The 24,716-nt window shown below is 49.5% G+C and overlaps 1 protein-coding gene across 1 annotated transcript in view; it reads right to left on the bottom strand.

The window, feature by feature from the left end:
• Positions 1-951: 951 nt before the first annotated feature.
• Krt8 (keratin 8) overlaps positions 952-24,716 on the bottom strand; it is a 39,797-nt gene continuing 16,032 nt past the window's right edge. Inside the window, exons 2-10 of the mRNA XM_048363810.1 lie at positions 9,155-9,565; positions 6,178-6,386; positions 5,461-5,521; positions 4,874-4,969; positions 3,906-4,070; positions 3,515-3,640; positions 2,401-2,621; positions 2,184-2,242; positions 952-1,386 (exon numbers count right to left, since the gene is read on the bottom strand). Of these exons, the coding sequence (XP_048219767.1) occupies positions 1,193-1,386; positions 2,184-2,242; positions 2,401-2,621; positions 3,515-3,640; positions 3,906-4,070; positions 4,874-4,969; positions 5,461-5,521; positions 6,178-6,386; positions 9,155-9,481 (1,458 nt within the window). The 5' untranslated portion in view covers positions 9,482-9,565 and the 3' untranslated portion in view covers positions 952-1,192. The remainder of the gene's footprint in view (positions 1,387-2,183; positions 2,243-2,400; positions 2,622-3,514; positions 3,641-3,905; positions 4,071-4,873; positions 4,970-5,460; positions 5,522-6,177; positions 6,387-9,154; positions 9,566-24,716) is intronic.

Genomic DNA, 24,716 nt, shown 5'->3' with positions numbered 1-24,716 from the left:
GGAGGAGGAGGAGGAGGAGGAGGAGGAGGAGGAGGAGGAGGAGGAGGAGGAGGAGGAGGAGGAGGAGGAGGAGGAGGAGGAGGAGGAGGAAAGAAAGAGAAAGAAAAGAAGAAAGAAAGAAAGGAAGGAAGAAAGAAAGGAAGGAAGAAAGAAAGGAAGGAAGAAAGAAAGAAAGAAAAAAGAAAGAAAGAAAGAAAGAAAGAAAGAAAGAAAGAAAGAAAGAAAGAAAGAAAGAAAGAAAGAGAAAGGAAAAGAAAAGAAAGAAAACAAGACACCTGGCCACATGGAAACCTAGCCAAGAAGTACAAGTGTAGGCTGACCGCTTTCTGGATGAGCCAATACTGGCTATGTTGAAGCCTGGCTTTCCTTTTCTGCAAATAGCTCCCGAAGTTGCAGTCTGAAGGGGGACGTGGAAAGAACCTCTGCAACCTGCTCTGCCTACCTCAGAGAATGTGTGGCACAGCTGGAATGGCCCTGGGTATTTAAGAGCGCAGTGAAAACAATCCAGAACTATGTCAGCCATAACCAGCCATCAGTAAAGGACACTCTTTGGGAATAGCCAGCAGGATGCTGACTTCCCTAACCCAGCATGCCTTACTTTCCAGGCCCTTTCTAGTGTCCAAGACCCAGGAAGTGATTTCTTTTTTTTTTTTTTTTTTTTTTGTCAGTAGTGGTGTTTGGACGCCAGTCCTAGGCACTCTCCCTGAGCTTCTTTTACTCAAGACTAGTGCTCTACCACTTGAGCCACAGCCTCACTTCTGGATTTTATGATTAATTTATTAGAGATAAGAGTCTCTTGGGCTTTCCTGCCTGGACTGGCTTCGAGCCGTGATCCTCAGATCTCAGCCTCCTGAGTAGCTAGGATTATAGGCATGAGCCACGCACCCAGCAGGAAAGGACTTCTTTTCCACCTCCTTCCTACTGTGGACATAGACAACATGCACAGCAAGGTCAGTTAGCAGAGCCAGCTGAGGCTTTATTTTGGAAAAAAAAAAAAAAAAAAAGGATAAAATTTTGGTGGTATGGGGCACAGGCAAGAGGGATGCTCCAGGGAGTAGACTCTTCCCAAGTAGGGACTGAGGGCTAGGCCAAGCCTCAGATAAGCTCATGTGCTCTCCTGTCCAGCCGTCTCCCCCACAGGCCCAAGGGCAGCCTGCGAGGGGCCTCAGCTAGGAGAGGATATAGTAGTGGTTTACTTAGGCAGGACGTCAGAAGACTCCGACACCAGCTTGCCATCTCGGGTCTCGATCTTCTTCACCACCACAGCCTTGGTGGTACGGGTGAAGGTGCTGGAACCCCCCGCAGAGCTGAAGCTGGGCTGGAAGGAGCTCATGCTGTAGTTGAAGCCAGGGCTTGTGAGGCCCCCATAGGCTGAGTTCAGCCCTCCTGGTCAAGGATAGAGGCAGCCACATGAGCGCAAGAGCCAATCCGGTGCTCCAGTCCACCCAGTCCACCCATCGGCCCAGGCCGCCCCGCTCCCCTCTCATCTCTTAGAGATGAAGAGTCGGGCCTAGATCTGCTGAGCCTAGGACTGCCTGGGTCACTCCTCAGAGCCATCAAGGAAGCCAGCACAGGCAGGAAAGCATGTCTTTATTGGCTGCTTGTCCCTGAACAAAGCGTTGAACTGGGCCCAGCAACTTCAGCTCAAGAGGAGTTGTAGAAAAAGCAAATGATAAAGCATGAGGAGGGTTAGGCACCAGTGGTTCATTCCTGTAATCCTAGCTACTTAGGAGGCTGAGATCTAAGGATCTAGGTTTAAAGCCAGCCCAGACAAACACGTCTGTGAGACCCTCATCTCCAATGAACCAGCAGAGAGTTGCAAGTGGAAGTATGGCTCAAGCGGTAAAACAGCAGCCTAGAGAACAAAAAGCTAAGCCAGATCATGAGGCCCTCCTGAGTTCAAGCCCCATTACCAACACTCCACATGCACACACACACACACACACACAAACACACACACACACACACACACAATTTAAATGTAAAATTAAAGCAGGAAAGCACTAGACAGAGGACTGGCCTCCAGCTAGCAGCTACTTGAGGATTTTCTATTAGTAACTCTTATATGGGTCCTAAGAATGACACCATTTCCTGGATTTTCCTTCCACTGCTACTACTGAATGCAGCTCATCTCAAAGCCTGGGCCTCCCTGAGCCACTATGTCCAGGGTCCAGGACGCTCACCTGAGTAGCCACTGGTGGTCTTGGTACGGATGCTCATGTTCTGCATCCCAGACTCCAACCTGTACACAGACAGATGGGATGTCAGAACCAACTTCGGGCCCTTTGGGTCCCAGCACAAGCCCCAAATTCCAAGAGGACTCACAGGTCTGCCCCACTCTTTCCCACTCCAGGTCCCAAGACGGGACTCTCAAGTCCAGTGAGGAGTCCCCAAACCCACCGGCTCTCCTCGCCCTCCAGCAGCTTGCGGTAGGTGGCGATCTCGATGTCCAGCGCCAGCTTGACGTTCATGAGCTCCTGGTACTCGCGCAGTTGCTGCGCCATGTCCTGCTTGGCCCGCTTCAGGGCAGCCTCCAGCTCAGCCAATTTGGCATTGGCATCTTTAATGGACATCTCCCCGCGCTGCTCTGCATCCGCAATGGCGGCCTCCAGGCCTGCCTTCTGCAGGAGGAGGACAGGCGAGCATGAGACATCTTTATCTGCTAGGCCTCCTCCCCCACACCCACCCACCTGGAACCTCTTTTAGTGCCCTTCTCCCTGCCAGATCTAAACTGACTCCACTTGGCTCAAAGAAAATGTTGCCCTGTGACTGAGAAAGCAGAATGGGAAAGAGGAGCTGCTGAGCACTTCCCCCTCACCTGTATCACACCCGGGATACTATCACACACACACACACACACACACACACACACACACACACACACACACACACACACCTCTCCACTGGATCCCGATCTCTGTGTTCAAGACTTTCTACAAGCCAGGAGCCTGTGGCTCATACCTGTAATCGTAGCTACTCAAGAGGCTGAGATTTGGAGACGGAAATTCAAAGCTAACCCAGGCAGGAAAGTCAGAGAGACTCTTATTTCCAATGAACCAGCAAAAAGTTGGAAGTCAAGCTATATGGATTAAGTGGCAGAGCAAAAAAGGCTCAGGGACAGTACACAAGTTCTGGATTCGAGAGAGGAAGGAGGAAGAGGAGGAGGAGGAGGAGGAGGAGGAGGAGGAGGAGGAGGAGGAGGAGGAGGAGGAGGAGGAGGAGGAGAAGGAGACAGAAGAGGACAGGAGAGGAGATGGGCTTTCAACAAGGCAACAAAATCCAGCTTTGCCCTGATACACATGACAGAGTAAACCAGGCAAGCTTGGGGGAACCCCAGCCTACCTGCCCAGCCCCCTTTCAGCCTATTCTGGTCTCAGAGATCCTCAGTGTCCCTGGCACTTCTCAGGACTCTCTGAGAAAGCTGGCTAGACACTGCCTCTCGGATGCCCTCCCACACAATCTCCTCTTCCTCAATCTGTTCAAGGATCCCAGTCCATGCTCAGCACCACAGTACCTGGCTTTTGAGTTTTTCGATCTCTGCCTGCAGGCTCCGGATGCTGTGGTTCATTTCAGTGATCTCCCCCTTGGTGTGACGCAGGTCATCCTCGTGTTTCCCAGCCGTCATCTGCAGCTCCTCGTACTACGGATGCAAGATGAGAAGTGAGGCTCTGGAAGGGACTCGCAGACCCTCAGGTGCCCACTCAGCTGAGTCACTACACGGGTGTGCATGTGCACGCGCACACCCACCCCACACCCCCACACACACACCAGTGAAAGCCCCTTTCCAGACTTCCAGGCACTGGTTCTGTGTATGCCCACTTCTCAGCAGGCAGAGTGGGGTTTGCAACCCTGCCCCAAACCGGCGGCCAGGACATGAGGGCCAACCTAGCAACTCTGCTCCTCACCTTGATCTGGTACATACGCTCTGCTTCCTCCCGGCTGCGGTTGGCGACTTCTTCGTACTGGGCCTTGACCTCGGCAATGATGCCATCCATGTCCAGGGAGCGACTGTTGTCCATGGACAGCACCACAGAGGTGTCCGAGATCTGGGACTGCATCTCACGAATCTCCTGCAGGGCAGCGAGTGGGAGTGAGGCTCTGCCTGTGTACATAAGGAACCCCCTCTTTGCAGAAGAGCCTCCCTTAGAGGTAAGACAACAGAAGGGAGCAGGTGGGAACCAAGGCTGAGAGGAGATCAAAGACCTGGCATAAAGAAGATGGATCAAAGATGCAACATGGAGGAGGAAAAAAAAACAAGGGGGCCGGCCCTGTCCTTGCTCTCAATCACCAATACTAAGCACACAAGCATCCAACACAGGACCAAGTGAGCCAGAGTGGAACTGAGTGAGCCTGAGTTAATTGGCTCAGCCTTCTCTGTATGATGACCTTGAACAAATTGTGTGTGTGTGTGTGCATGCGCGTGCACGTGTGCACCTGCATGCACACGTGCATGTACAATAACACTAGGGCTTGAACTCAGGGCCTCTTACTCTTGCTTGGCTTTTTGCTCAAGGCTGGCCCTCTACCACTTGAGTCACATCTGCAAGTCCAGCAATTTGCTGGTTCATTAAAGATAAGAAAGCATCCAGATTTGGCTTCCCAGGCTGGCTTCAAACCCCAATGCTCAGATCTCAGTCTCCCAAGTAGCAAGGATGACCAGCATGAGTCAACTCTTACAGTCCATTACTCAACTGAGAAATGAGGAGAGACAGCTCCTTGGTGTAAGGGGCTTTAGAAAAACTTTAACTGCCAGAAGCTATAGTGGTTGATTAAAAAAAAAAACATTGTCCTTGAGTGTGCTGGAAACTGGGGTCCCAGAGTGGGAGCCCTGACAGGCTGGAGGACCCTCCCACTCCAGGCCCGGAGAACATACCACTTCGTACAATTGCCTGAGGAAGTTGATCTCATCCGTCAGCCCTTCCAGGCGGGACTCCAGCTCTACCTTGTTCATATAGGCTTCATCTACATCCTGGGGGCAAAGTGATTGGCACTGAGCTGTGTCCACACCCAACCCGTCAGCCACTCAACAGCTTGGACTTGAGGTCCTCCATCATGTCTCCATCCACATCCCACTTTGTGAATGAGCCTCCAGCTCAGCCACTGCCCACTGGCCCTGCAGCCCCAGCCCACACACCTTCAACTTTCTGCAACCCTCCTCACCCCATCTTCCTCCTCCAGGACGTGTTCTACAGCTAGTCCTCCAAATCTAGTCCTTTCTATTCACCATGTTCCCAACACTGATGCCCAGAGTTCTGCCCAATGACCTAACAACCTCTCTGCCCCTCTATCTACCTCTCACATCTAAATGGTATGAAATGTCAATCTGTCCCATTCCTTAGAAGCATTAGGGGTCACCCTAATTATACAAGGTTTAGAAGCATCTAAAAATTGCTTAGTCCTAATCTCCAATTCCTAGCATCCAGTGTTTGGGAGTGGGGGAAGCAAGGAAGACCCTCTGACCTTCTTGATGAGGACAAATTCATTCTCCATCTCTGTTCGCTTGTTGATTTCATCCTCGTACCTAGTGAGGAAAGACTTAGGATGAGGGGTGAAGGCACAGGAGAAGTCCTGGTGGTCCTGGAGATGGAACCCTGGGCCTTGTGAATGCTAAGCACACACTCAGAAACTCTGCACCCAGCCCCACCTACGTCTTTGGAGAAGGGCATCAGTATCTCAAAATTTCATTTTGTACAGATGCAGGATAGGAAAGGCTGGTTCTTCTGCCCGCCCCACCTGCTCCCCTCTTCCCAACCCCACTAGACTTTCAGCCAATGGAAAGGCCCAAAGTAGGAACACTTTTTCCCAGTGGGTGAATAAACATTAGATTGGGCACACATTGGGAGGAGTACCTCAAAGAGAACTCTCTGGAATTTGCTAGAGGTCAGTAGGCAGGGTTAAAAGTATGAAAAGTAAGGCCTGCTGACCACCTATCTATCCCATTTGGGTGCACTACCTCAGCACATAATTTCTTGTCCACATCTGGACAGTCCTGAGACTGGGAGAGAATGGATGGTATTGGCAATTATGCCAGGACAATCCCAAGTAAAGCAGATCATGTGGTCATCCCAATTATACAATGCTACACTGCCGATAAGCCAAGGGTCACAGGGACTTAGGCCTCTAATCCCCATGGGGATGGCAGGATGACATCCATTGGAGGGGGGGGGGGGCTCTCACTTATTCTTGAAGTCCTCCACCAGCCCCTGCATGTTGCCAAGCTCGGCCTCCAGCTTCAGCTTGTCTTGGTCCAGTGAATCCAGCTGCCGTCGAAGGTTGTTGATATAAGTCTCGAACATGTTGTCCATGTTACTGCGAGCTGTCTTCTGCTGCTGCAGGAAGCTCCACTTGGTCTCCAGCATCTTGTTCTGCTGCTCCAGGAACCGGACCTGAATAGGGAGAAGAGAGCAAATAGGTCCACCTCAGATCAGGTCCATATCAGACCAAGGTCTAGAGGAAAGCAAATCTTGTCTTTTCCCCAGTCCACTTCCAGAACAGAACCCAGACACCTACTTGGCTGTTCTTCAAAGACCATCTGTGTCCTGAGGGCAACAGCACGGTGAGATGGAGAGATGGGGAGATGGAGAGTGAGTGGGATTGGGAGCCACTAACGATAGGAAAGGCATAGTCAGAGGGGACAGCTAGGGGAATCCTCCTGAAGCCAAATCTGCCAAACTGTTCTTCTTTAACATAATTATGTGTCACCAATGAGTAAAAGAAAAAGAATAGCCAAGCTTTCTAAAGATGCTTTGCTTTACACTTTATAGAACAGTGAAAAAATAAAATAAAATGGAGTCTGTCTATCAAGCCATTGTCATTATTTAGCCTTCATGTTAAATAAAGAGAACACTGGTTAGGAGACATACAATCTAATCAACCTTTGGCTTTGCCTCTCTCAGAGCCTGGATCTCCTCAGCTTGACAATGACCTGGAGCAACTTAGTCAGGCCCTGTCAGCACAGAACTTACTTTTAACTAGCCCAGAGAAGAAGGAAGGAGGGAGGGCTCTTGTCTACACATTGAGAGTTCTTCCCTGGCCCCCACAACTCCCTTTGAGATTCTCTAATATCAGGGATGTTCTCCCCACCTCTTGTGTGCCCCTTCGGCCACAAACACACAGGCCCTGGGATCCTTGCGCCCATGGAATTGCCATCTTAGAATGAGATCAAGGCATGTCACAGAGGAATTAAAAAAAAAAAAAAAGAGGGGCTGGGAAAATGACTTAGTGGTAGAGTGCTTGCCTCGTATACATGAAGCCCTGGGTTCGATTCCTCAGCACCACATATATACAAAAAGGCCAGAAATGGCGCTGTGGCTCAAGTGGTAGAGTGCTAGTCTTGAGCAAAAAGAAGCCAGGGACAGTGCTCGGGCCCTGAGTCCAAGCCCCAAGACTGGCAAAAAAGAAAAAGAAAAGAAAAGAAAGTAATCAATGTGTTCTAAGGAAGCAAATGCATTTTTAAAATCAACCCAAAATTGTCACTTTTTTTTTTAACTAAAGGCACTTGGAAGAGAAGAATGCCTGAGGGTATAATCTAGTTATTTTCCTACCACTTTCTGTGTAAATCCTTTTCCTCTCCAAATTTAGTGAGGTGTTTTTTTTTTAATCATAGCGATGATAACATTTAATCATACTGGAATGCGTAATGTAAGCTAGAAACTGTTAAATTGTTCACATTCCTTGTTTGAACAAAAATTCCCATTTTCCAGAAAAGGAAGTCAGACATGAGAACAAAATTCACACTGGACGTCTGTACTTAACAGCTCTTGTTAAGGACCACCACCACCCACATCTAGCAAAATACACTGAGAAGTCAACCAGTTTGGAGAGCAGGTTGACCAGCAAGTCCTCCACAAAAGAAGAGACTCCAGTTCCTAAGGGAACCAACGACTCCAGAATTTCTCTCTTCCCTTTCCCACAATGCCTCCCAGAAACCAGTCAGCAGAGATGGGCCACTCCTCCCCAGCCCTAAGGGCCACCAGAGAGACCCAGGCTGCAAAACCTGGCCTGGACTTCCTTCCAGCCTGAGAGAGTGGAATGGAGCCATTAAGGTGGAGCCTAGGTAGAAAGAATGATAGAGGGCAAGGGCTAAGTGGGCAGAGGGGCGTTGGCCGACTGACTGACACGTTATCTGAAGCCATAAACTCTGGGTTTAACAGGATGTAAACCAGGGTGAGGTATCCAGCGCCTGCAGACTTTGACTCCTGAATGGGCTTTCCCTAGGCAAGGTCTGGCGTCTCCCAGGACACCTGGAGCTCAGCCAGGGAGAGGCAAATTCCCCCGAGACATTTTGTCTGGGCCCTCACCCCTCCAGAGGCCCCACCCACATTACAGTGAGCAGGGCAGAGGCTAAGTCATGACTCAGCCTAGTGGTGACCCCACTCTTGGAGCCCCAACACCAGAGACCTCGATCTACATTTGTGAGTTTGGATCAAGACACCTACAGCCTTCTAGAATCCCATCGAACCTCCACTTTTTTTTTTTTAACAGAAATGAGGGAAGAAAAAATCACTAATAGAGCCAGGTACCAGGGCTCCAGTATCTTATACCTGTAATCCTAGCTACTCAGAAGGTTGAGATCTGAGGATTGGGGTTCAAAGCCAGCCTGGAAGGAAAGTCAGTGAGACTCTTATCTCTAACTAACCACCAAAAAGATGGAAGTGGAAAGAAATGTAACTCAAGGAGGACAGTGCTAGTCTTGAGTGAGAAAGCTCAGGGACAGTGTCCAGGTCCCAGTACACACACACACACACACACACACACACACACACACACACACACACACACCTCACTGGAAACCCCCTTGAGGCAATGATATGGAAGAGGAGTGAAATGGGGGAGGGGAGGCCTCCTCCCACTCAACACCTGAAAGAAGTCCGGGCTCCCCAAAGGAAGCCAGACCCCTCAGTGGACAAAAAGGTCAGGACTTGGAGCTGGGAGAAGAAAGGAGGGGAGGGGGGTGTTGCAAGCCATCCAGATCCTCTCCTTAAGCCCCTTCCAGCCCAAACCAAAGTGTGTGGGAAGACACCGGCTGTAAGGGAGTGTTGCAGGATGGTGGGGTCCACCAGAAGCTCGTAGGGGACTTGAGGCAGAGCCACCAACTAGGGTGACCAGGAGAAAGGGTGTGCAAGGCCATTGGCCCCTTGGGAAGGCCCCTCACCTTGTCAATGAAGGAGGCGAACTTATTGTTGAGGCTCTTGATCTGCTCCTTCTCCTGAGTGCGCACCGCCTGGATGTTGGGGTCCACCTCCAGCTTCATGGGGCTCAGCAGGCTCTGGTTCACTGTGACGGATGTGATGCCCCCTACACCAGCCCCACTGAGGCCACTGAGACCCATGCTTCCCCGGAAGCTGCTGCCACTGCCCACCCTAGAGAAGCTTGAGGAGCTGACTCGCACCCCGGGCCCACTGGTGTAGGAGCGGCTGCTGAAGGCCCGGGGACCGGAGGTGGACACCTTGTAGGACTTCTGAGTCACCCTGATGGACATGGTGGAGGCTGGAGTGAAGGCAGGCGGGCCGAAGACAGGTCAGACAAGAAGCTGAGCAGCTGCTTCTCAGTAGTGGGGCAGCGCCTAGGAAAGACCTCTTATAAGAGAGAGCCTAGCCAGAGGGGAGGGCAAGAGAGGTCCTACCTGAGTGGCTAGTCTCAAAATGGGCAGGGCCTAACCCAACACCTGCCATCTACAGGCAGGACTCAGAGGAGGGCAGCAGAGAGCTGTTACCACCCAGGATCCCTCTCCAGCACCACCCAAGAACCTCAAGGGAGAGCAGTTCAGCCCCTGTGAACCAGGAAGGAAAGAAAGGAAGGAATACTGGCTTTGTAACAAGCAAGTAACAGGGAGACATGCCTGGGGTCACACAGACCTGGAGCTCCAGCTCCTAGGTCTTGTTTTCCTGCCCTCCTGAGAGAAATAAACTGGAGAAGCTGGAAGCAGTTAAAGGTCCCTCGATATGTGGGGCTCTTCTAAGAAGTTGATACCCTGGGCTGGGGATATAGCCTAGTGGCAAGAGTGCCTGCCTCGGATACACGAGGCCCTAGGTTCGATTCCCCAGCACCACATATACAGAAAACGGCCAGAAGCGGCACTGTGGCTCAAGTGGCAGAGTGCTAGCCTTGAGCGGGAAGAAGCCAGGGACAGTGCTCAGGCCCTGAGTCCAAGGCCCAGGACTGGCCAAAAAAAAGAAGTTGATACCCCCATGGGACCCTCCTTCTGGAGAGTCAGCCCAGGCTGATCTGGGCAGAACCCCCTGGATTTTCAGGCCAATCATCTGAAGCCAATCATATACTTCCTCTCTACAGGGTACCTGGTACAATACCAAAAAGGGGTGGATAAATATTTATGGAATTAATTGATGAATGAGTGAACACACACACACACACACACACACACACACACACACCCTTCTTTTTTTTTTTTTTTTTTGTTTTTTTTTTTTTTTTTGGCCAGTACTGGGCCTTGGACTCAGGGCCTGAGCACTGTCCCTGGCTTCTTCCCGCTCAAGGCTAGCGCTCTGCCACTTGAGCCACAGCGCCGCTTCTGGCCGTTTTCTGTATATGTGGTGCTGGGGAATCGAACCTAGGGCCTCGTGTATCCGAGGCAGGCACTCTTGCCACTAGGCTATATCCCCAGCCCCACACACACCCTTCTGAGTCTGTAGGTATAAGATAAGATCAAGTCAAGCTCCCACAGCTCATGCCTGTAATCCTAGCTACTAAGGAGGCTGAGCCCAGCCAAGAAAGTCCATGAGACTCTTATCTCCAATGAAACACCAGAAAACCAGAAATGGTGCTGTGGCTCAAAGTGGAAGAGCACTAACCTTGAGGGAAAAAACTCAGAGACAGCACCCAGGTCCTGAGTTCAAGCCCCAAGACTGACAAAATAATAATAATAATAACACACTTTTCCTGCATGCAACCCAGTATCCTCTGTTCCCAACATCTCAGAACTCCCCAGACCAGACTGAACACTGTCCTGAAGAGCACAGAGACAACGAGGCAAGGGATTGAGGAACAGTACTGGGGGCAGGGGTGGGGGGGTCCTTCAATCTTCTCATTGCTCCCCCAGGGAGTCACTCCACTTGCTCCCAGTAGATGAATCAGAGGAAATGAGTGAAGGGGGCAGGGGTAAGAGGTGAGGGGGCGAGTGGTGTGGCACTGGTGATGAGTCATTCAGAAGCCACCTAGTCCTCCTGCTCTTCCCAGGCCCCCCCTCCCCCAGTTGGCCAGAGAGGACGAGGACAAGCCCTTCCACCTGTCTCCCAGAGCCCATTATCAGTGTGAGTCAGGAGTAGGCTGGGGCACCACACACCCCTGCACCTGCACTTGTGGCAAGCTGGAGAAAGGAGCTGAGCAAATCCCTCCAGGCCTGGGTGAGGCTAGGCAGGGCCAGGCTGTGGGTGCAGGCAGCAGGTTTGGGTCCCCAAGGCAAGGATTCCACTTGTAATTACCTGATGACTGGGGCTGGGCTCTCTGGAAGGTACTGCGGGGTATAACGTAGGGTAGATGCATTGTAACAAGGGAAACAAAACAGATGACAGAAACTCAGGTCCCCTGAGAACAGGGGCTAGGTGGCACATGGCCCCCAACAAGGAAAGGAGCTGACCACCTTCTAGTGGACAGGAGGACAGACATATGGATTCCTCTTCTCCTTTCTTCGGGAGAGACATCCAGGGTCCCAGGAGACAGGCATACAGGACTCCTACTCAGAGGGACAGAGAGATCCAGAACACCCCTCCTAAAGGGACAGACACCAATCCCAAAAGACAGACACACAGACAAACACCCCTTACAAGATACACACATCTGCATACACACAGGAGGACACACTTTGAAATCCCTCCCAGAAAGACAAATCCAAAGATTTGCAATCCTCCTGTTTGCAATCTCTCTCCCTTCCCTTCCCTGGCTGCATTCTTACTGGGCAAAGGGAAATCCAATTAGTACCTATTTACACCAAGGCCCTCTCTCAACCCCTTGAAACAATGCTTCATTTTCAGAGGGAAGATCTGAAAGTATGCCAAGCCCTGTCCAACAGACATCCACACCCAGCAGGACTGAGAGACTTCTTCCAGAAAACCAAAGGGAGGGAGGGAAGGAGGGAAGGTGGGTGGGCCAAGTGCCAAACCAGAGACCAAGAGAAGGCGGAAGGCGAGAAGGAGGGCCTGGTCAGACAGGTAGAGCCACCCTTGGGAGGAGGGACTGCCAACCTGCTTTTCCTTTCTTCCCCTCCCCCACAATTGTTGGAGAGATCTGGGGTGGAAAGGAGACTCAGGGAGAGGGGACTATACCCAAGGTTCTGATTTGGTTAGCAAGAGAGACACAAACCAGCCACCCAGATCCTTTCATAAGACCTCAGCCCCTCCACCCCAACAAGCTGATTCCTTGGTCCTAGGAGTGTTTCTTAAGGTGAGACCCCTGGAACAATGACTCAGAGCTCACCTAGCAGAAATCACCCTGGGATACCCCTAAACAGCTCTGCATTAGAGTGTTTGCATCAACTTTGTCAACTCCCTATGGCTGGAAGACCCCAGCCAACCCCTTCCCAATGCCACATGCCCACCCTCTGGATAGGAACAGTCAGAGATGCCCCCTTTGATGGTCCCTGTGTGTCACCAAAACATGACTTCCCGGATGGAGGCAAAGGGAAAGGCCCTGGGGACGGGAGCCAAGTGGTGAGAGAAGAGAGCTGGCTTGGGGCCTGCCTCAGGTACAACTCCTTATAAGGTTCCCTGGCCACTGCAGGCAGCACATTACAGCCAGCTCAACAAAAGAGACCTGTTTGCAATGAGGTGAATGTGCTCTAAGCAGTCTGCTCTGCCCCAAACTGCCTTTCCTGGAGAGGCAAAGGCGAAAGGAGGAAGCTCTCCTCATTGCAACCCAGCCCCTCAATTCCAAATGGCATAGGGGGAGGTCCAGGGACCCTGGGCAGTGAAGTCAAGGCTGAGTACTGGGGGCGGGGGGGGGGGGGGCGGGGAGGGGAGGGAGTGAGGAGGCAGGTTGCTTTTCTCCTTACTCAGAATCATGAGCTGGAACATTCCAAAGTTCTCAGTGCTCAAGATGGCCTCACATCACCACATCATTGTTTACAACAACCCAAGCCTGGGAACAATCCAAATGTCTAACCATGGAGCAATGGCTCAATCACTTTTAGCAGAGTGTTATTCATGTTTTTCATGAAATCCTGGTGCTTGCTGCAAGGCAGGTGAGCCTTGCAAAGATTACACTAAGTGAAAGGAGCCAATCATAAGTTATCTATTATATGAGTCTGGTTTTTTAGGGGTTTTTTGGCCAGTCCTGGGGCTTGAACTCAGGGCCTGGGCACTATTCCTGAGCCTCTCTGTGCTCAAGGCTAGCATTCTAGCTCTTAAGCCACAGTGCCATTATGGCTTTTTCTATATATGTGGTGCTAAGGAGTCCAACCCAGGGCTTCATTCATGCTAGGCAAGCACTCTACTACTAAGCCACTTTCCCAGCCCATATGAGTCTGTTTATGAGGAAATGTTCAGGATGGAATGGGCAAAGGAATGAAGCAGATTATAAATTAGAGGGAACTAAGGTATAGGCTAAAAAAAAAATACAGGTCTTCTAAACTTGACAGTAGTGTAATTGCCAAATCACCCCCAAAACTTAAATGAGCTAAATAGCTACATTTAAAAAAAAAAAAGCAATGGTAATCCAGGCACCAGTGTCTCACAACTGTAATTCTAGCTACTCAGGAGGCTGAGATCTGAAGATCATGATTCCAAGCCAGCCTGGGCAAGAAAGTCCATGAGATTCTCATCTTTAGTTAACAACCAAAAAGCTAGACTTGGACCTGTGGCTCAAGTGGTAGAGCACTAGTCTTAAGTAAAAAGAAAAGTTAAGTGACAGTGTTCAGGTCCTGAGTTCAAGGCCCAGTACTACACATACACACACACACACACACACACACACACACAGAGAGAGAGCTTTGCAGGCCAGCACAGGGACTAGATAGGAAGAGTGAAAACAAAGAAGTCCCTGACTCAAAGTAACCAAATCATCTTTAAAAGATGGGGCAATTTAAAAATGTTATTGTTGGCATAGAAACAGCTGGGTTTACACTGAGGCAGCAGGACAACTAGTTTAAATAGGAAGCTACAGATGGTGGGCACACCCCTCTGTAAACCACAGTATGAATAATAAAGTTACTTGATGGCTGATTTGGGGATGTATGCCTTAAGGCCAGAGTTGTTTATAGTCCATGGGTAGCAAATGGTGGGGTTTTCTTAATTCATGAATAGTGACTCTATTGATTAAAGCCAACCAGGTTGGGAGTGGACTGACTGCTTGGGGAGGCATCAAGCTCCCATCCCTAGAAGTGACGCTTGCTCTCCAGCTGCGCCACTCGCTGCAGAAGTATCACTTCATCAGGGAGGGGCTTGGCCCAGATCTTCCACATCACTCTTTCCACCTCTAAGAGCCTATGATTTGTGTCTCACCGCCATATGAGATTAGACAACTTTGAATGTTCTCTGAAGTGACATTCCGGTTTTGGTAACAGCTATGACTACAATTATTAGAACAAGGCTGGACATTGATGGGTTACACCTACTATCCTAGGTACTCAGGAAGCTGAGATCTGAGGGCCATGGTTCAAAGTCGGCCAGTGCAGGAAAGTTGAGAGACTCTGATCTCTAATTAATCACCAAAATCCGGAAGTGGAGCTGTGACTCAAGTGGTAAAGTACCAGCCTTGAGCACAAAATTTCAGGGGCTGCACTCAAGCCCTGAGTTCAACCCTAATACTAGCACCAAAAAACATCATTTTAAGAAAGAAATTATTAAAACAAGTATGAGGGTGGTCAGGAAAAAAAAGAGTCACACTTTAATCTCAGCTACAAACAACCTAAGTATGATGCCACAAACCTGTAAACCCAGCTAAGAGGAGGCATACATAGGAGTTGCAGTCAAAATCCAGACTAAACAAAGCCATGAATCCCAATCTGAACAAATAATAAGGCAAAAAGGTAGAAATGTGGCTCAAGTTGTAGAGCACTTGCCAAGCAAGTGCAAGGCTCTGTGTTCAAACCTCAGCACTGCAAAAACAAGAAAGGAAAGGCAGGCAGGCAGGCAGGAAGGAAGGAAGGAAGGAAGGAAGGAAGGAAGGAAGGAAGGAAGGAAGGAAGGAAGGAAGGAAGGAAGGAAGGAAGGAAGGAAGGAAGGAAGGAAGGAGAGAGGGAGAGAAGGAGAGAGGGAAAGAGAGGGGAAGGGAAGAAGGGAAGAATAAGTGTGGAAGGATGACAGCAAGGTGAGTCTTACCATGAAGAAAGGAGAAACAGCCCAACTGTCCAGACACATGAGATCACTCACTTCCTTCAGCACCTCATCTCCACCAGTACCAAACCAGGAGAGGCCATTGGATTGGACAGGTAGAGAAGAGCCTGCATCCATTCCAGATGCAGGTCAGGCTCGGTCCTGGTACCTTCCCCTTGACTCTGGATCTGTCTCTGCAGCATGCATGTGCAAATGGCCTGGAGGAGACCACATCCACACATGCAGGTACCCAGGCCAGGGCTGCCCACTAGACTTTAGCTAGGGTTCCTATATCCTGACCTCTAGCAGCATACCCTTCTCTCCCCAGAGGAAACAGACCAGCTCTTAGAGTTCTTGATTTAAAAGAAGCATAGAAATATGCTGACACACACACCTTCCCTCAGAGAGAAAACAGGGTAGTTTAGTCCCCAGAGCCTGATAATCCAGCACCACTGCCAGGGTCAAGGCTGAGTGGGTCCCCAGCACAACAGTGCAGTAAGGACAGATTGGTAATGAAGCTGCTTTCCAGAAGCATCTTTTTCTAAATTTCCTGCTGGCCAACCTGAGGACCAATGTGAGAGGGAGGTATAGACCAGATACCTTCACAGCATCCTTATTTGATTTATCATGCAATCATTCGTTCACTTATTTGCTTGTCAGTCACTAGCATAAAAACTGGGGGAAATGGACTCTCAGGTTCCTCTCAAATCATTTGGTCTCAGATGGGAGCCCCTTTGGCTAAGGTATGGCATCCTGCAGGCTCCTACTCATTGGTCCAGCACAGTGATAGATCTCTGCATACTGGGTGCCCACGGCTCATGCCTGTAATACCAGCTGCTCAGGAGGCTGAGATCTAAGGATCTTGGTTCAAAGCCAGCCTGGCCAAGAAAGTCCATGAGATTATCTCCAATAAACCACCAAATATCCAGAAGTGGTACTATGGCTCAAGTGTCAGTGCACCTTCCTTAAGCAATAAAGCTAAGGGGACAGTGCCTAGGCCCAGAGCTCAAGACCCAGTACCAGTGTACACACACACACACACACACACACACACGCACACACACACACACATCTTCTAATCGCCCCCTAAAAGCCCATAACTTGTGGAGTTTGTTAAGAACCTTCAAATGCCAGGTGTCAGTGGCTCATCCCTGTAATCCTAGCTACTTGGGAAGAAGATAATGGGAGACATATGGTTTGAGGTCAGCCCAAGCAGAAAAGTTCAGGAGACTCCATATCATCAGAGGGAAGCTAGATGCAGGGCACACAACTGTCATCCCAGAAACAATGGGAAGCCTGAACTAGGTAGATTGCTGTCCAGATGCTCACTTGGGAAAGAAACAACACCCTGTCTCAAAAGTAATCAGTAAAGGGGCTGGGGATATAGCCTAGTGGCAAGAGTGCCTGCCTCGGATACACGAGGCCCTAGGTTCGATTCCCCAGCACCACATATACAGAAAACGGCCAGAAGCGGCACTGTGGCTCAAGTGGCAGAGTGCTAGCCTTGAGCGGGAAGAAGCCAGGGACAGTGCTCAGGCCCTGAGTCCAAGGCCCAGGACTGGCCAAAAAAAAAAAAAAAAAAGTAATCAGTAAAAGAAAACAGGGCTGGAGGCCTGGCTCAGGTGTAGAGTGCCTGCCTAGCAAGTGTGAGGCCCTGAGTTCAAACCCTAGTACTAATATAGATGAATAGATAGATAGATGGATGGATAGATGGATAGATGATTGATAGATAGATGATAGATAGATATATGGATAGATGATAGATAGGTAGTTAGACAGGCAGACAGACAAACAGAGATGACATCCCAGAAGGAGTATAACTTGCCCACTTGCCCCAGGTAGGGCAGCAGGAAAATGACATGAGAGGCAGATCCTTCTGGTCATGGATTATTCTAGACTATCTCAGAGACAGTCACCCTGGACAAGCCCTAAGTGAAAAATGAGTAAGGCCCTTTCCCACAGCTGGCACAAAGGCGAAAGTCACAGAGCACTGAAGAGAGGCAATGGCAGCCTCGAATCTCACCCTGCTCTACTTTGGCCACTGTCACCCTCCTGCATAGGTCTGTACAGCCTACATGAAATGCCGATGTGTATGGCAGGTCAGGAAAACCGGGGCGGGGTGACACACACTGACACACCCACACTCCGCACAGATGGGGAGCAGGCTGGGAGCTGTGGCTTGAAGAGACCACCATGAGTTTGCAAAATAAAGAGTAGAGGGAGGAAGGGGAAGAAGTCACATGGAACAAACATGCCCTGAAAGCCCAGCCTACCTGGGAGAGAAAGCTCAGGGATCAAGGGCACCCATCAGAGCAGGAGGCCATAAACAGCCAGGAAATGAAGAAGACTCCACTGCTGATTGAAGTTAATCACCCACCATAAAAACACCTGCAGCCCTCCCTCCAAAGGGAGCAGCCTCAAGGCCGGCTCTGCCCACCCCTGTCCCCACCTTCTCGAGCAGAGGGAGGCAGGAGGTGATGATTCTGATCTGCCAGATATCTGGCTGGGCCCCAAGCAAGTTCCACCTGTCAGTTTCCTCCTCTGATATGCAAGGTGGGTCTACTCAGCCTCTGTTATTTCTCACCTTCACCACTGACCTCAGCAGCAGTTTTATGATTCTGTGTGACCTTGAGAGCAGGACAGAATTTGGTTGGGGTCATCTGAAAGCAATAGGATTCTCAAGAGAGTAGGGGCATGAGTTTTATTGAGCAAATGCTTTTATACGACACATTCCTATGGGTAGGAAAAGGGGGGGCAGAAACAAGGCCTGTCCCATGTCATGTCATACAACCTCAGCCTTCACCACACATTCTGCCTGTCCCCCCTCACACACATGGCCCAAGGAGCCCAGCCACCTTACATCCCTATAACTCATAAGACAGAGCACCCCACTCCTCATGCAGATTGTCTTCCTATGGCTACACACATACACCTGCACACCGATGTGTATAATGCATGTATCCAACACAGAGATCCTCACCATGGCTCTAGACTCTTGATTGTAAGTAGCTGTCAGCCAGTCGTGGGGGGGGGGGAGACGGGGGGGGGGGGAAGGAGGCACATGCACACTTGCCAATACTAGAGCTTGAATTCTAGGCCTAGGCACTATCCTTGAACTTCTTTGCTTAAATATTTCACTCTACCACTTGAGCCACACCTCCACTTCTGGATTTTTGCTGATTAATTGGAAATAAGAGTCTCACAGACTTTCCTGTCCGGGCTAGCTTTAAACGGGGATCCTCAGATCTCAGCCTCTCCTGAGTAGCTAGGATTACCGGTGTGAGCCACCAGCGCCCTGCTGACATTCCATTTTTCCAGTTTCAGCACAAAAGGTTGTTTGTCCTCACAGTTGGAAAGTTGTGGGGGGGGGATGGGGGGGAGGTGGGGGGGGTGGAGGGGGGGGTGGGGGGAGCTTGGCTTCAGCCCTAGCCAGATGAGGGGCTGGCCCTGTGGCACTGTGGGGACTGTGTTTCTTGACCTCTCTTGGCTCTATTTCCCTCTGTGTTGGCTTCCTTCCCAGACAAGTCATGTCCATGTTGTGACAAGAACACTCACCAAGGAAGCACCTTTTTCTGGATGCTTCCAGTTGAAGTTCCAAGGCAGACAGTCCTTAGGTTGATAGATCACAGGCTTATCTCTGAACCAACTCTGCCAACAAATCAGGGGAAGAATAGTATACTGTCCTTTTGACTAAATAGAACCCTTGGGGAGGGAGGGTGACCCCTACCCAACTTGATAGGAGCAGGGGAGCAGAGCAAAGAGGGGGAAGACATGTTAGATAAGCAAAAACAACAGATGTTCACCACTGCACTGACCCAGATGTACACAAATAAAGATGTGGAAACACAGAAAGCTACAGGGGCATAAAGATATCTGTGTACACACTGAGGGCTTATATAAACATAAATAGAGCCTGGCTGAAGCCAGGCACCTTCTGTGACTACCAACAGAACACTGATTTCAGATAAATAAGGGATTAAGATGTGCTGTATGACTTTGGAAGAAGGGCTTAGAAAAGTAATGGGTATCCGGTGCCAGTCATCTTAGCTACTTAGGATGCTGGGATGGGAGGATCACAGTTCAAAGCCAGCTCAAGCAGAAAAAAAAAAAAATATGAGACTTTTAACTCCAATTAGCCACCAAAATACTAGAAATAAAGCTGTGGCTCAAATGGTGAAATGATAGCCTTGAGTGGAAAAGCCAAAGGACAAGGCCCAGGCCTTGAGTTCAAGCCCCAATATCAGAGGAAAGAAGGAAGGGAGGGAGGGAGGGAGCAAAGGAGGGAGGGAGGAAAGGAGGGAGGGAGGGTGCTTAGCATGAACAATGCTCCAGGTTTGAATTCCAGCATCTGGGCAGGAGCTGGGGCAAACAGCAGGATGAAAGCAAAGTATGCATAAAAAGATCTGGAAATGTCAAAATTCCTAAGAAGAAGTGGAAGAGCTGGTGGCAAGAGGGTGGAATTGTGGGGAGAGGCACTCCCAAAGGCCCAAGCTTTTTCTATAGGTAATAGTGGCCAATGAAGAGACAGAAGGGCAACATGAGTAATGCTTTGCTAAAGAAACATTAAGCTAGTAGCCTGGACAGTAGAGGGAAAAGCTGAAGCAGGAGATTGGAAGAGGGACTATTACAGAATGCAGTCAATGGGCCTGTAGTTTCAGAGATGCGATGGCTGGGAATAAAGCTAGAACTAAGAGGTGTGGCAGCTGATTGCCTGGCTATAAGTCCAAAGTAACTTGGAAGCACTTCTGGAAGATCTCTGCTGAACCCTAGTAACCTTCTGCTACAGCCAGACTGCTACATGAACTCACCAAGAGCCAATGGGCTAACCCCCACCATAGCTTCAGATCCCAAATCCTTGGGCACAAGGAAGGTGCCTCCAGCATCTCTGTTTGTTCCTATCTCTGGAACAAACTGTCTGGCCAAGACATTGGCCCAGAGCATATCTGGTGAGTATCAACTCACCTCTTCTCTGTAAAGGAATCTGGCAGACTTAAGGGACCTCTGTCCACCACAATAACAAGCTCACACCTACCTATCTTGCTCAGTGCATACCCACAGCAGTGAAAAAACGCCTAATGGCACTCTCTCTTGAGGCAGTAGAGCATGCAGTCTAGCTTTGCCTCTTCTGTTTTGTCTGGCACATGCAAATATCCCATTCCAGGAACAACACAGTGGAGCCCCCAAACCCACCATGGTACTAGCCAGAGGAAGGGGAGAAAGCATCCATTTTTCTCCCCACTAATCATATCCCACCAGAGAACAGATGGTATTTGGGGTTTTGTTTTTCTTTCTTTCTTTTCTTTTTGATGCTGTGGATAGAACAAGGGTCCCTGCAAATGCTAGACAAGTGCTTTACTGAGAGTATGCTTTATCACCTCCCCAGCCCTTAGATTTCTGCTGTCTATAAGCAAGAAAGCTCATGGGGAAGGGTCGAGTAGAAAGTAGAAAGTAGAAAGAACCCTTGAGCACAGATGGGTTGTCAGACCCATGTCCTGAGGGCCCAGTATGTGCAGCTTGGCTCTCATCACCTCTCCTTGCTTGTCCTCCTCCATACAGCCTGTCCTGGCTCCCCAGGATCTTTGGGATCAACTCCATAGACCCCGTATTCACACCCAGGCTTTCATTCATTTGCCTTGTTCGGCTTCGAGGCTTTGTGTTCTCCTACATGAAACAGTTGGCTTGCAGGACAGACCAGTCTCATATACTCACACTGCCTGCCTGACTCATAGGAGGTGGTCAGATAAGCGAAAGTACCCATTCAGCGGGTTGAGGGTAACCAAAAAGAGGCAGCAACTGGCATCGAAAGGCAAAGTCTACAGGATGAGAATAGATAATACGCAAAATTTTGCTCCCATGCAAAATAGATGTTTGCAAATCCAGTTCCTAGGGAGCTGGGCATGCAAAGCAAGCCTGCTGATGTGGATTACCTTCTCCAATTCAAGAAGCTGAGATCGTAGAACCAAAGTTCAAAGCCAGCATAGGCTGGAAAGTCCATGAGACTCCAATAAGCCAGAAAAAGCCAGAAGTGGAGCTGTGGCTCAGTGGTAGAGCTCCAGTCTTCAATCAAAAGGCACAGTGCTCCAAAAAAGAAATGTGCTCTTTACCTGACTTACGTAACTGTAACCCCTTTTTATATCACTTTTATAATAACATTTTTTTAATTTTAAGAAAAGGGACATTGCCCAAGCCTGAGTTCAAGCCCCAATACTGTGAAAAAAGAAAAACGTGCCCAGTGATCTCCACTGAGCTACATGGAGAATTAATTCACAAGTAGCCTGGTCAGTCAGTTTCCATCTGTAGTCCTAACTCTGAGGAGGCAGAAGCAGGAGGATCATGAGTTCAAGGCCAGTCTTGGCTATGAGACCCTGTCTTAAAAAAATATCAATTTGGCCTACTCCATCGTGTGTGCGTGCGCGCGCACGCATGTGTGTGTGTGTGTGTGTGTTTATGAGAACAAAATGAGATAGACAGGATGTAGGTATAGTTATAATAGAGCACTTGCTTACAATGTGGAAGACTTTTTGATTCTCAGCATGGAAAAAAAAAGTTAAAAGAGAGAGAGAGAGAGAGAGAGGAGAGAGAGAGAGAGAGAGAGAGAGAGAGAGAGAGAGACCAAGAGAACATAACTCAGCTAGAGAAAGACTTGCCATCTACAGCCTGGATTCCCTGGTCTCTGAGAGCAGAGATAACCCCAACTCCAGACCCGGTGACACATTCATAGTTCTGAGGGAAAAGATCTGTTGATATGGACAGTGGGATTGGGCTGTATCAAGCCTCCAGGATATGTTTGCTCTGCTCCCATGGCAACACAACTCTCTTGGCAAATCCTGCATTCCTTAAAGAGCTCTGGGCTGAGGCCATCCTTCCCCAAGGCTGCACTTACCTGGCTCTCTCTCTATGTCTACCTTGTTTCCTAGGTAACATCCAAAGGACACTAAGAGGAGCTGGAGGCTCCAAAGCCCTGAGGCCTGGGTCATAAGGGAGACTCCTCTTACACCTAGGGACCCCTAGCCATAGTGACCATGCCCCCCTGACCTCCTCAAGGCCTGATCCTCTTTCATTTGGCTGCCAGCTCCCTGACAAACTCTTTTTCCACTTCTATAAGTCTTAGACCTAGAGACCCTCCTCTACCTCCTTCTGTCCCTTCTTTTCTTTTTTCTTTTTCAGTCATGAGGATTGAATTCAGGCCCTAGGCACTGTCCCTGAGCTTTTTCACTCAAGGCTAGCACTCTACCACTTTTGAGCCACAGCACCACTCCTGGTTTTCTGGTGGTTAATTGGAGATAAGAGTCTCACAGAATTTCCTGTACTGGCTAGCTTTGAACCATGATCCTCAGATCTCAGCCTCTTGAGTAGCTAGGATTACAGGTGTGAGCCACCGTCACCTGGCTTTGTCCCTTCCTCCTGCTCTTCTTGGGGCCACCTCCAGGCAGCCCTCTCATGGGCCTTCCCTCTACCTTCTCCCTCTGGCCCTCTAGCCTACAGTTTCAGACCATCCATTTAATCCAGGTAATCCAAGTTCATTTCCCTTACTTACAGATTTTATTATTTTATTTTTTCTGTGCCAAATACTTGGGCTCAAACTCAGAGCCTGGGTGTTCTCCCTTAGCTTTTTCGGTTCAAGACTGGCACTCTACCACTTGAGCCTCACCACCACTTTTGGCTTTGTTAATTGGAGATGGGAATCTCAAGGAACTTCTGGCCAGCCTGACTTTAATCTGCAGTCCTCAGATCTCAACCTCCTGAGTAGCTAGGATTGTCAGCTGTGAGCCACTGACACCTGCTGTAATTACAGCTTTTAATCCTTACTGAAACATTGAGATAAGCATCATCTGCATATTGGAGCTGAAGAAGATTCAGCCTAATGGTTAAAAGGTAGTTTGTGATAAGTGGCAACCATTGAAGAACCAGGCACCAGTGGCTCATGCCTATCATCCTAGCTACTCAGGAGGCTGAGATCTGAGGGTGGAGGCTCCAGGCCAACCTGGGCACGAAAGTCAGTGTGACTCTTATCTCCAATGAACCATCAAAACGCCAGCAGGGGCTCAAGTGGTAAAGCTCCTGCCTTAAACAAAAAGGAACAGCACCCAGGCCCTGAGTTCAAGCCCCTCCCCTGCCAAAAACAAGCCAGCAACAAACAAGAGCTCCAAATTGGACCCTGTCTGCCTCCCCAGACAAGTCTCTTCCTGTTCTCTCTCTCTCTCTCTCTCTCTCTCTCTCTCTCTCTCTCTCTCTCTCTCTCTCTCTCTCTCTCTCTCTCTCTCTCTCTCTCTCTCCTCTCTCTCTCTCTCTCTCTCTCTCTCTCTCTCCTCTCTCTCTCCTCTCTCTCTCTCTCTCTCTCTCTCTCCTCTCTCTCTCTCTCTCTCTCTCTCTCTCTCTCTCTCTCTCTCTCTCTCTCTCTCTCTCTCTCTCTCTCTCTCTCTCTCTCTCTCTCTCTCTCTCTCCTCTCTCTCTCTCTCTCTCTCTCCCTGCCTCCCTCTCTCCCTCCCCCCTATCTTTCAGAGATGGAAGAACAGACCTGACTTCTGACACGCCCCATACCGTAGACTTTATAACTCCATTAAATCCTCACGTTGTAACTATGAGGAAAGCACAAATCACCTCATGTTGTGATTGAAAATTCAGAAGCTTGGAAAGTTCCTACATCTCCTAAGGTCGCAGAATTTTGAGTGCTAGGGTGGGAATTCACCCCCGGCTCTGCTGGGTTATGTCTACCTCTCCCTGGGTTCTGGCCATAGAGGGGCTGAGCTGTGGGGAGATGGGAACATATAGATTGTCCTAGCTACTGGCCACACAGCTCTGACTGGCACCAGCCAACACCTCCAATGAGGAAAATGATTTTCAGAGGCCTGCAGAAGTGGCCTGGATGATCTTCCCAGGCTCAGGAGCCCCAGAACAGGTGAGCCCAGAACCCCCCAATTGCATTCCACCCATTCATAAACTGACACACCCTCCTTTCTCAAATTCCTCTCTGCATTTCAAGAGCAGAGGTTCTAGATTCTCTAGGATTTCTGATTGAAATCAAAGCAGCTAAGATTGATGATTCAAATCAAACAAATTTCAGGGGTGAGGGGCACACACGCATGCACTGGTACTGGGGCACCCAGAACTTCATGCTCTCACTTGGCTTTTTCACTCAAGGCTACTACTCTACCACTTGAGCCACCAGCTCCACTCTCCAGTTTGTACTGGTTAACTGGAAATAAGAGTCTCAGGATTTGTCTGCCTGGGATAACTTGGAACTGCATTCCTTAGATTTTAGCCTCTTGAGTAGCTGGGATTACAGGTAAGAGCCACCAGCATGTGGCCAGGCACATGTTTATTTAGAGAATTGTCTTAATTCCTGGAACAATGTACACTTGCAGGAAAATACACATTGGAGAATTAAAATGGCTGGATGACACGGGACCCGCTCATTTGTTGCTGTCTCACCTGTTTAATGAAGGGACT

This window comes from Perognathus longimembris, chromosome 1, assembly GCF_023159225.1.
Source record: "Perognathus longimembris pacificus isolate PPM17 chromosome 1, ASM2315922v1, whole genome shotgun sequence".
Classification (NCBI taxonomy): Eukaryota; Metazoa; Chordata; class Mammalia; order Rodentia; family Heteromyidae; genus Perognathus; species Perognathus longimembris.
Note: the sequence above shows the minus strand (reverse complement) of the source record. Positions and strands in the feature narration are given on the sequence as shown.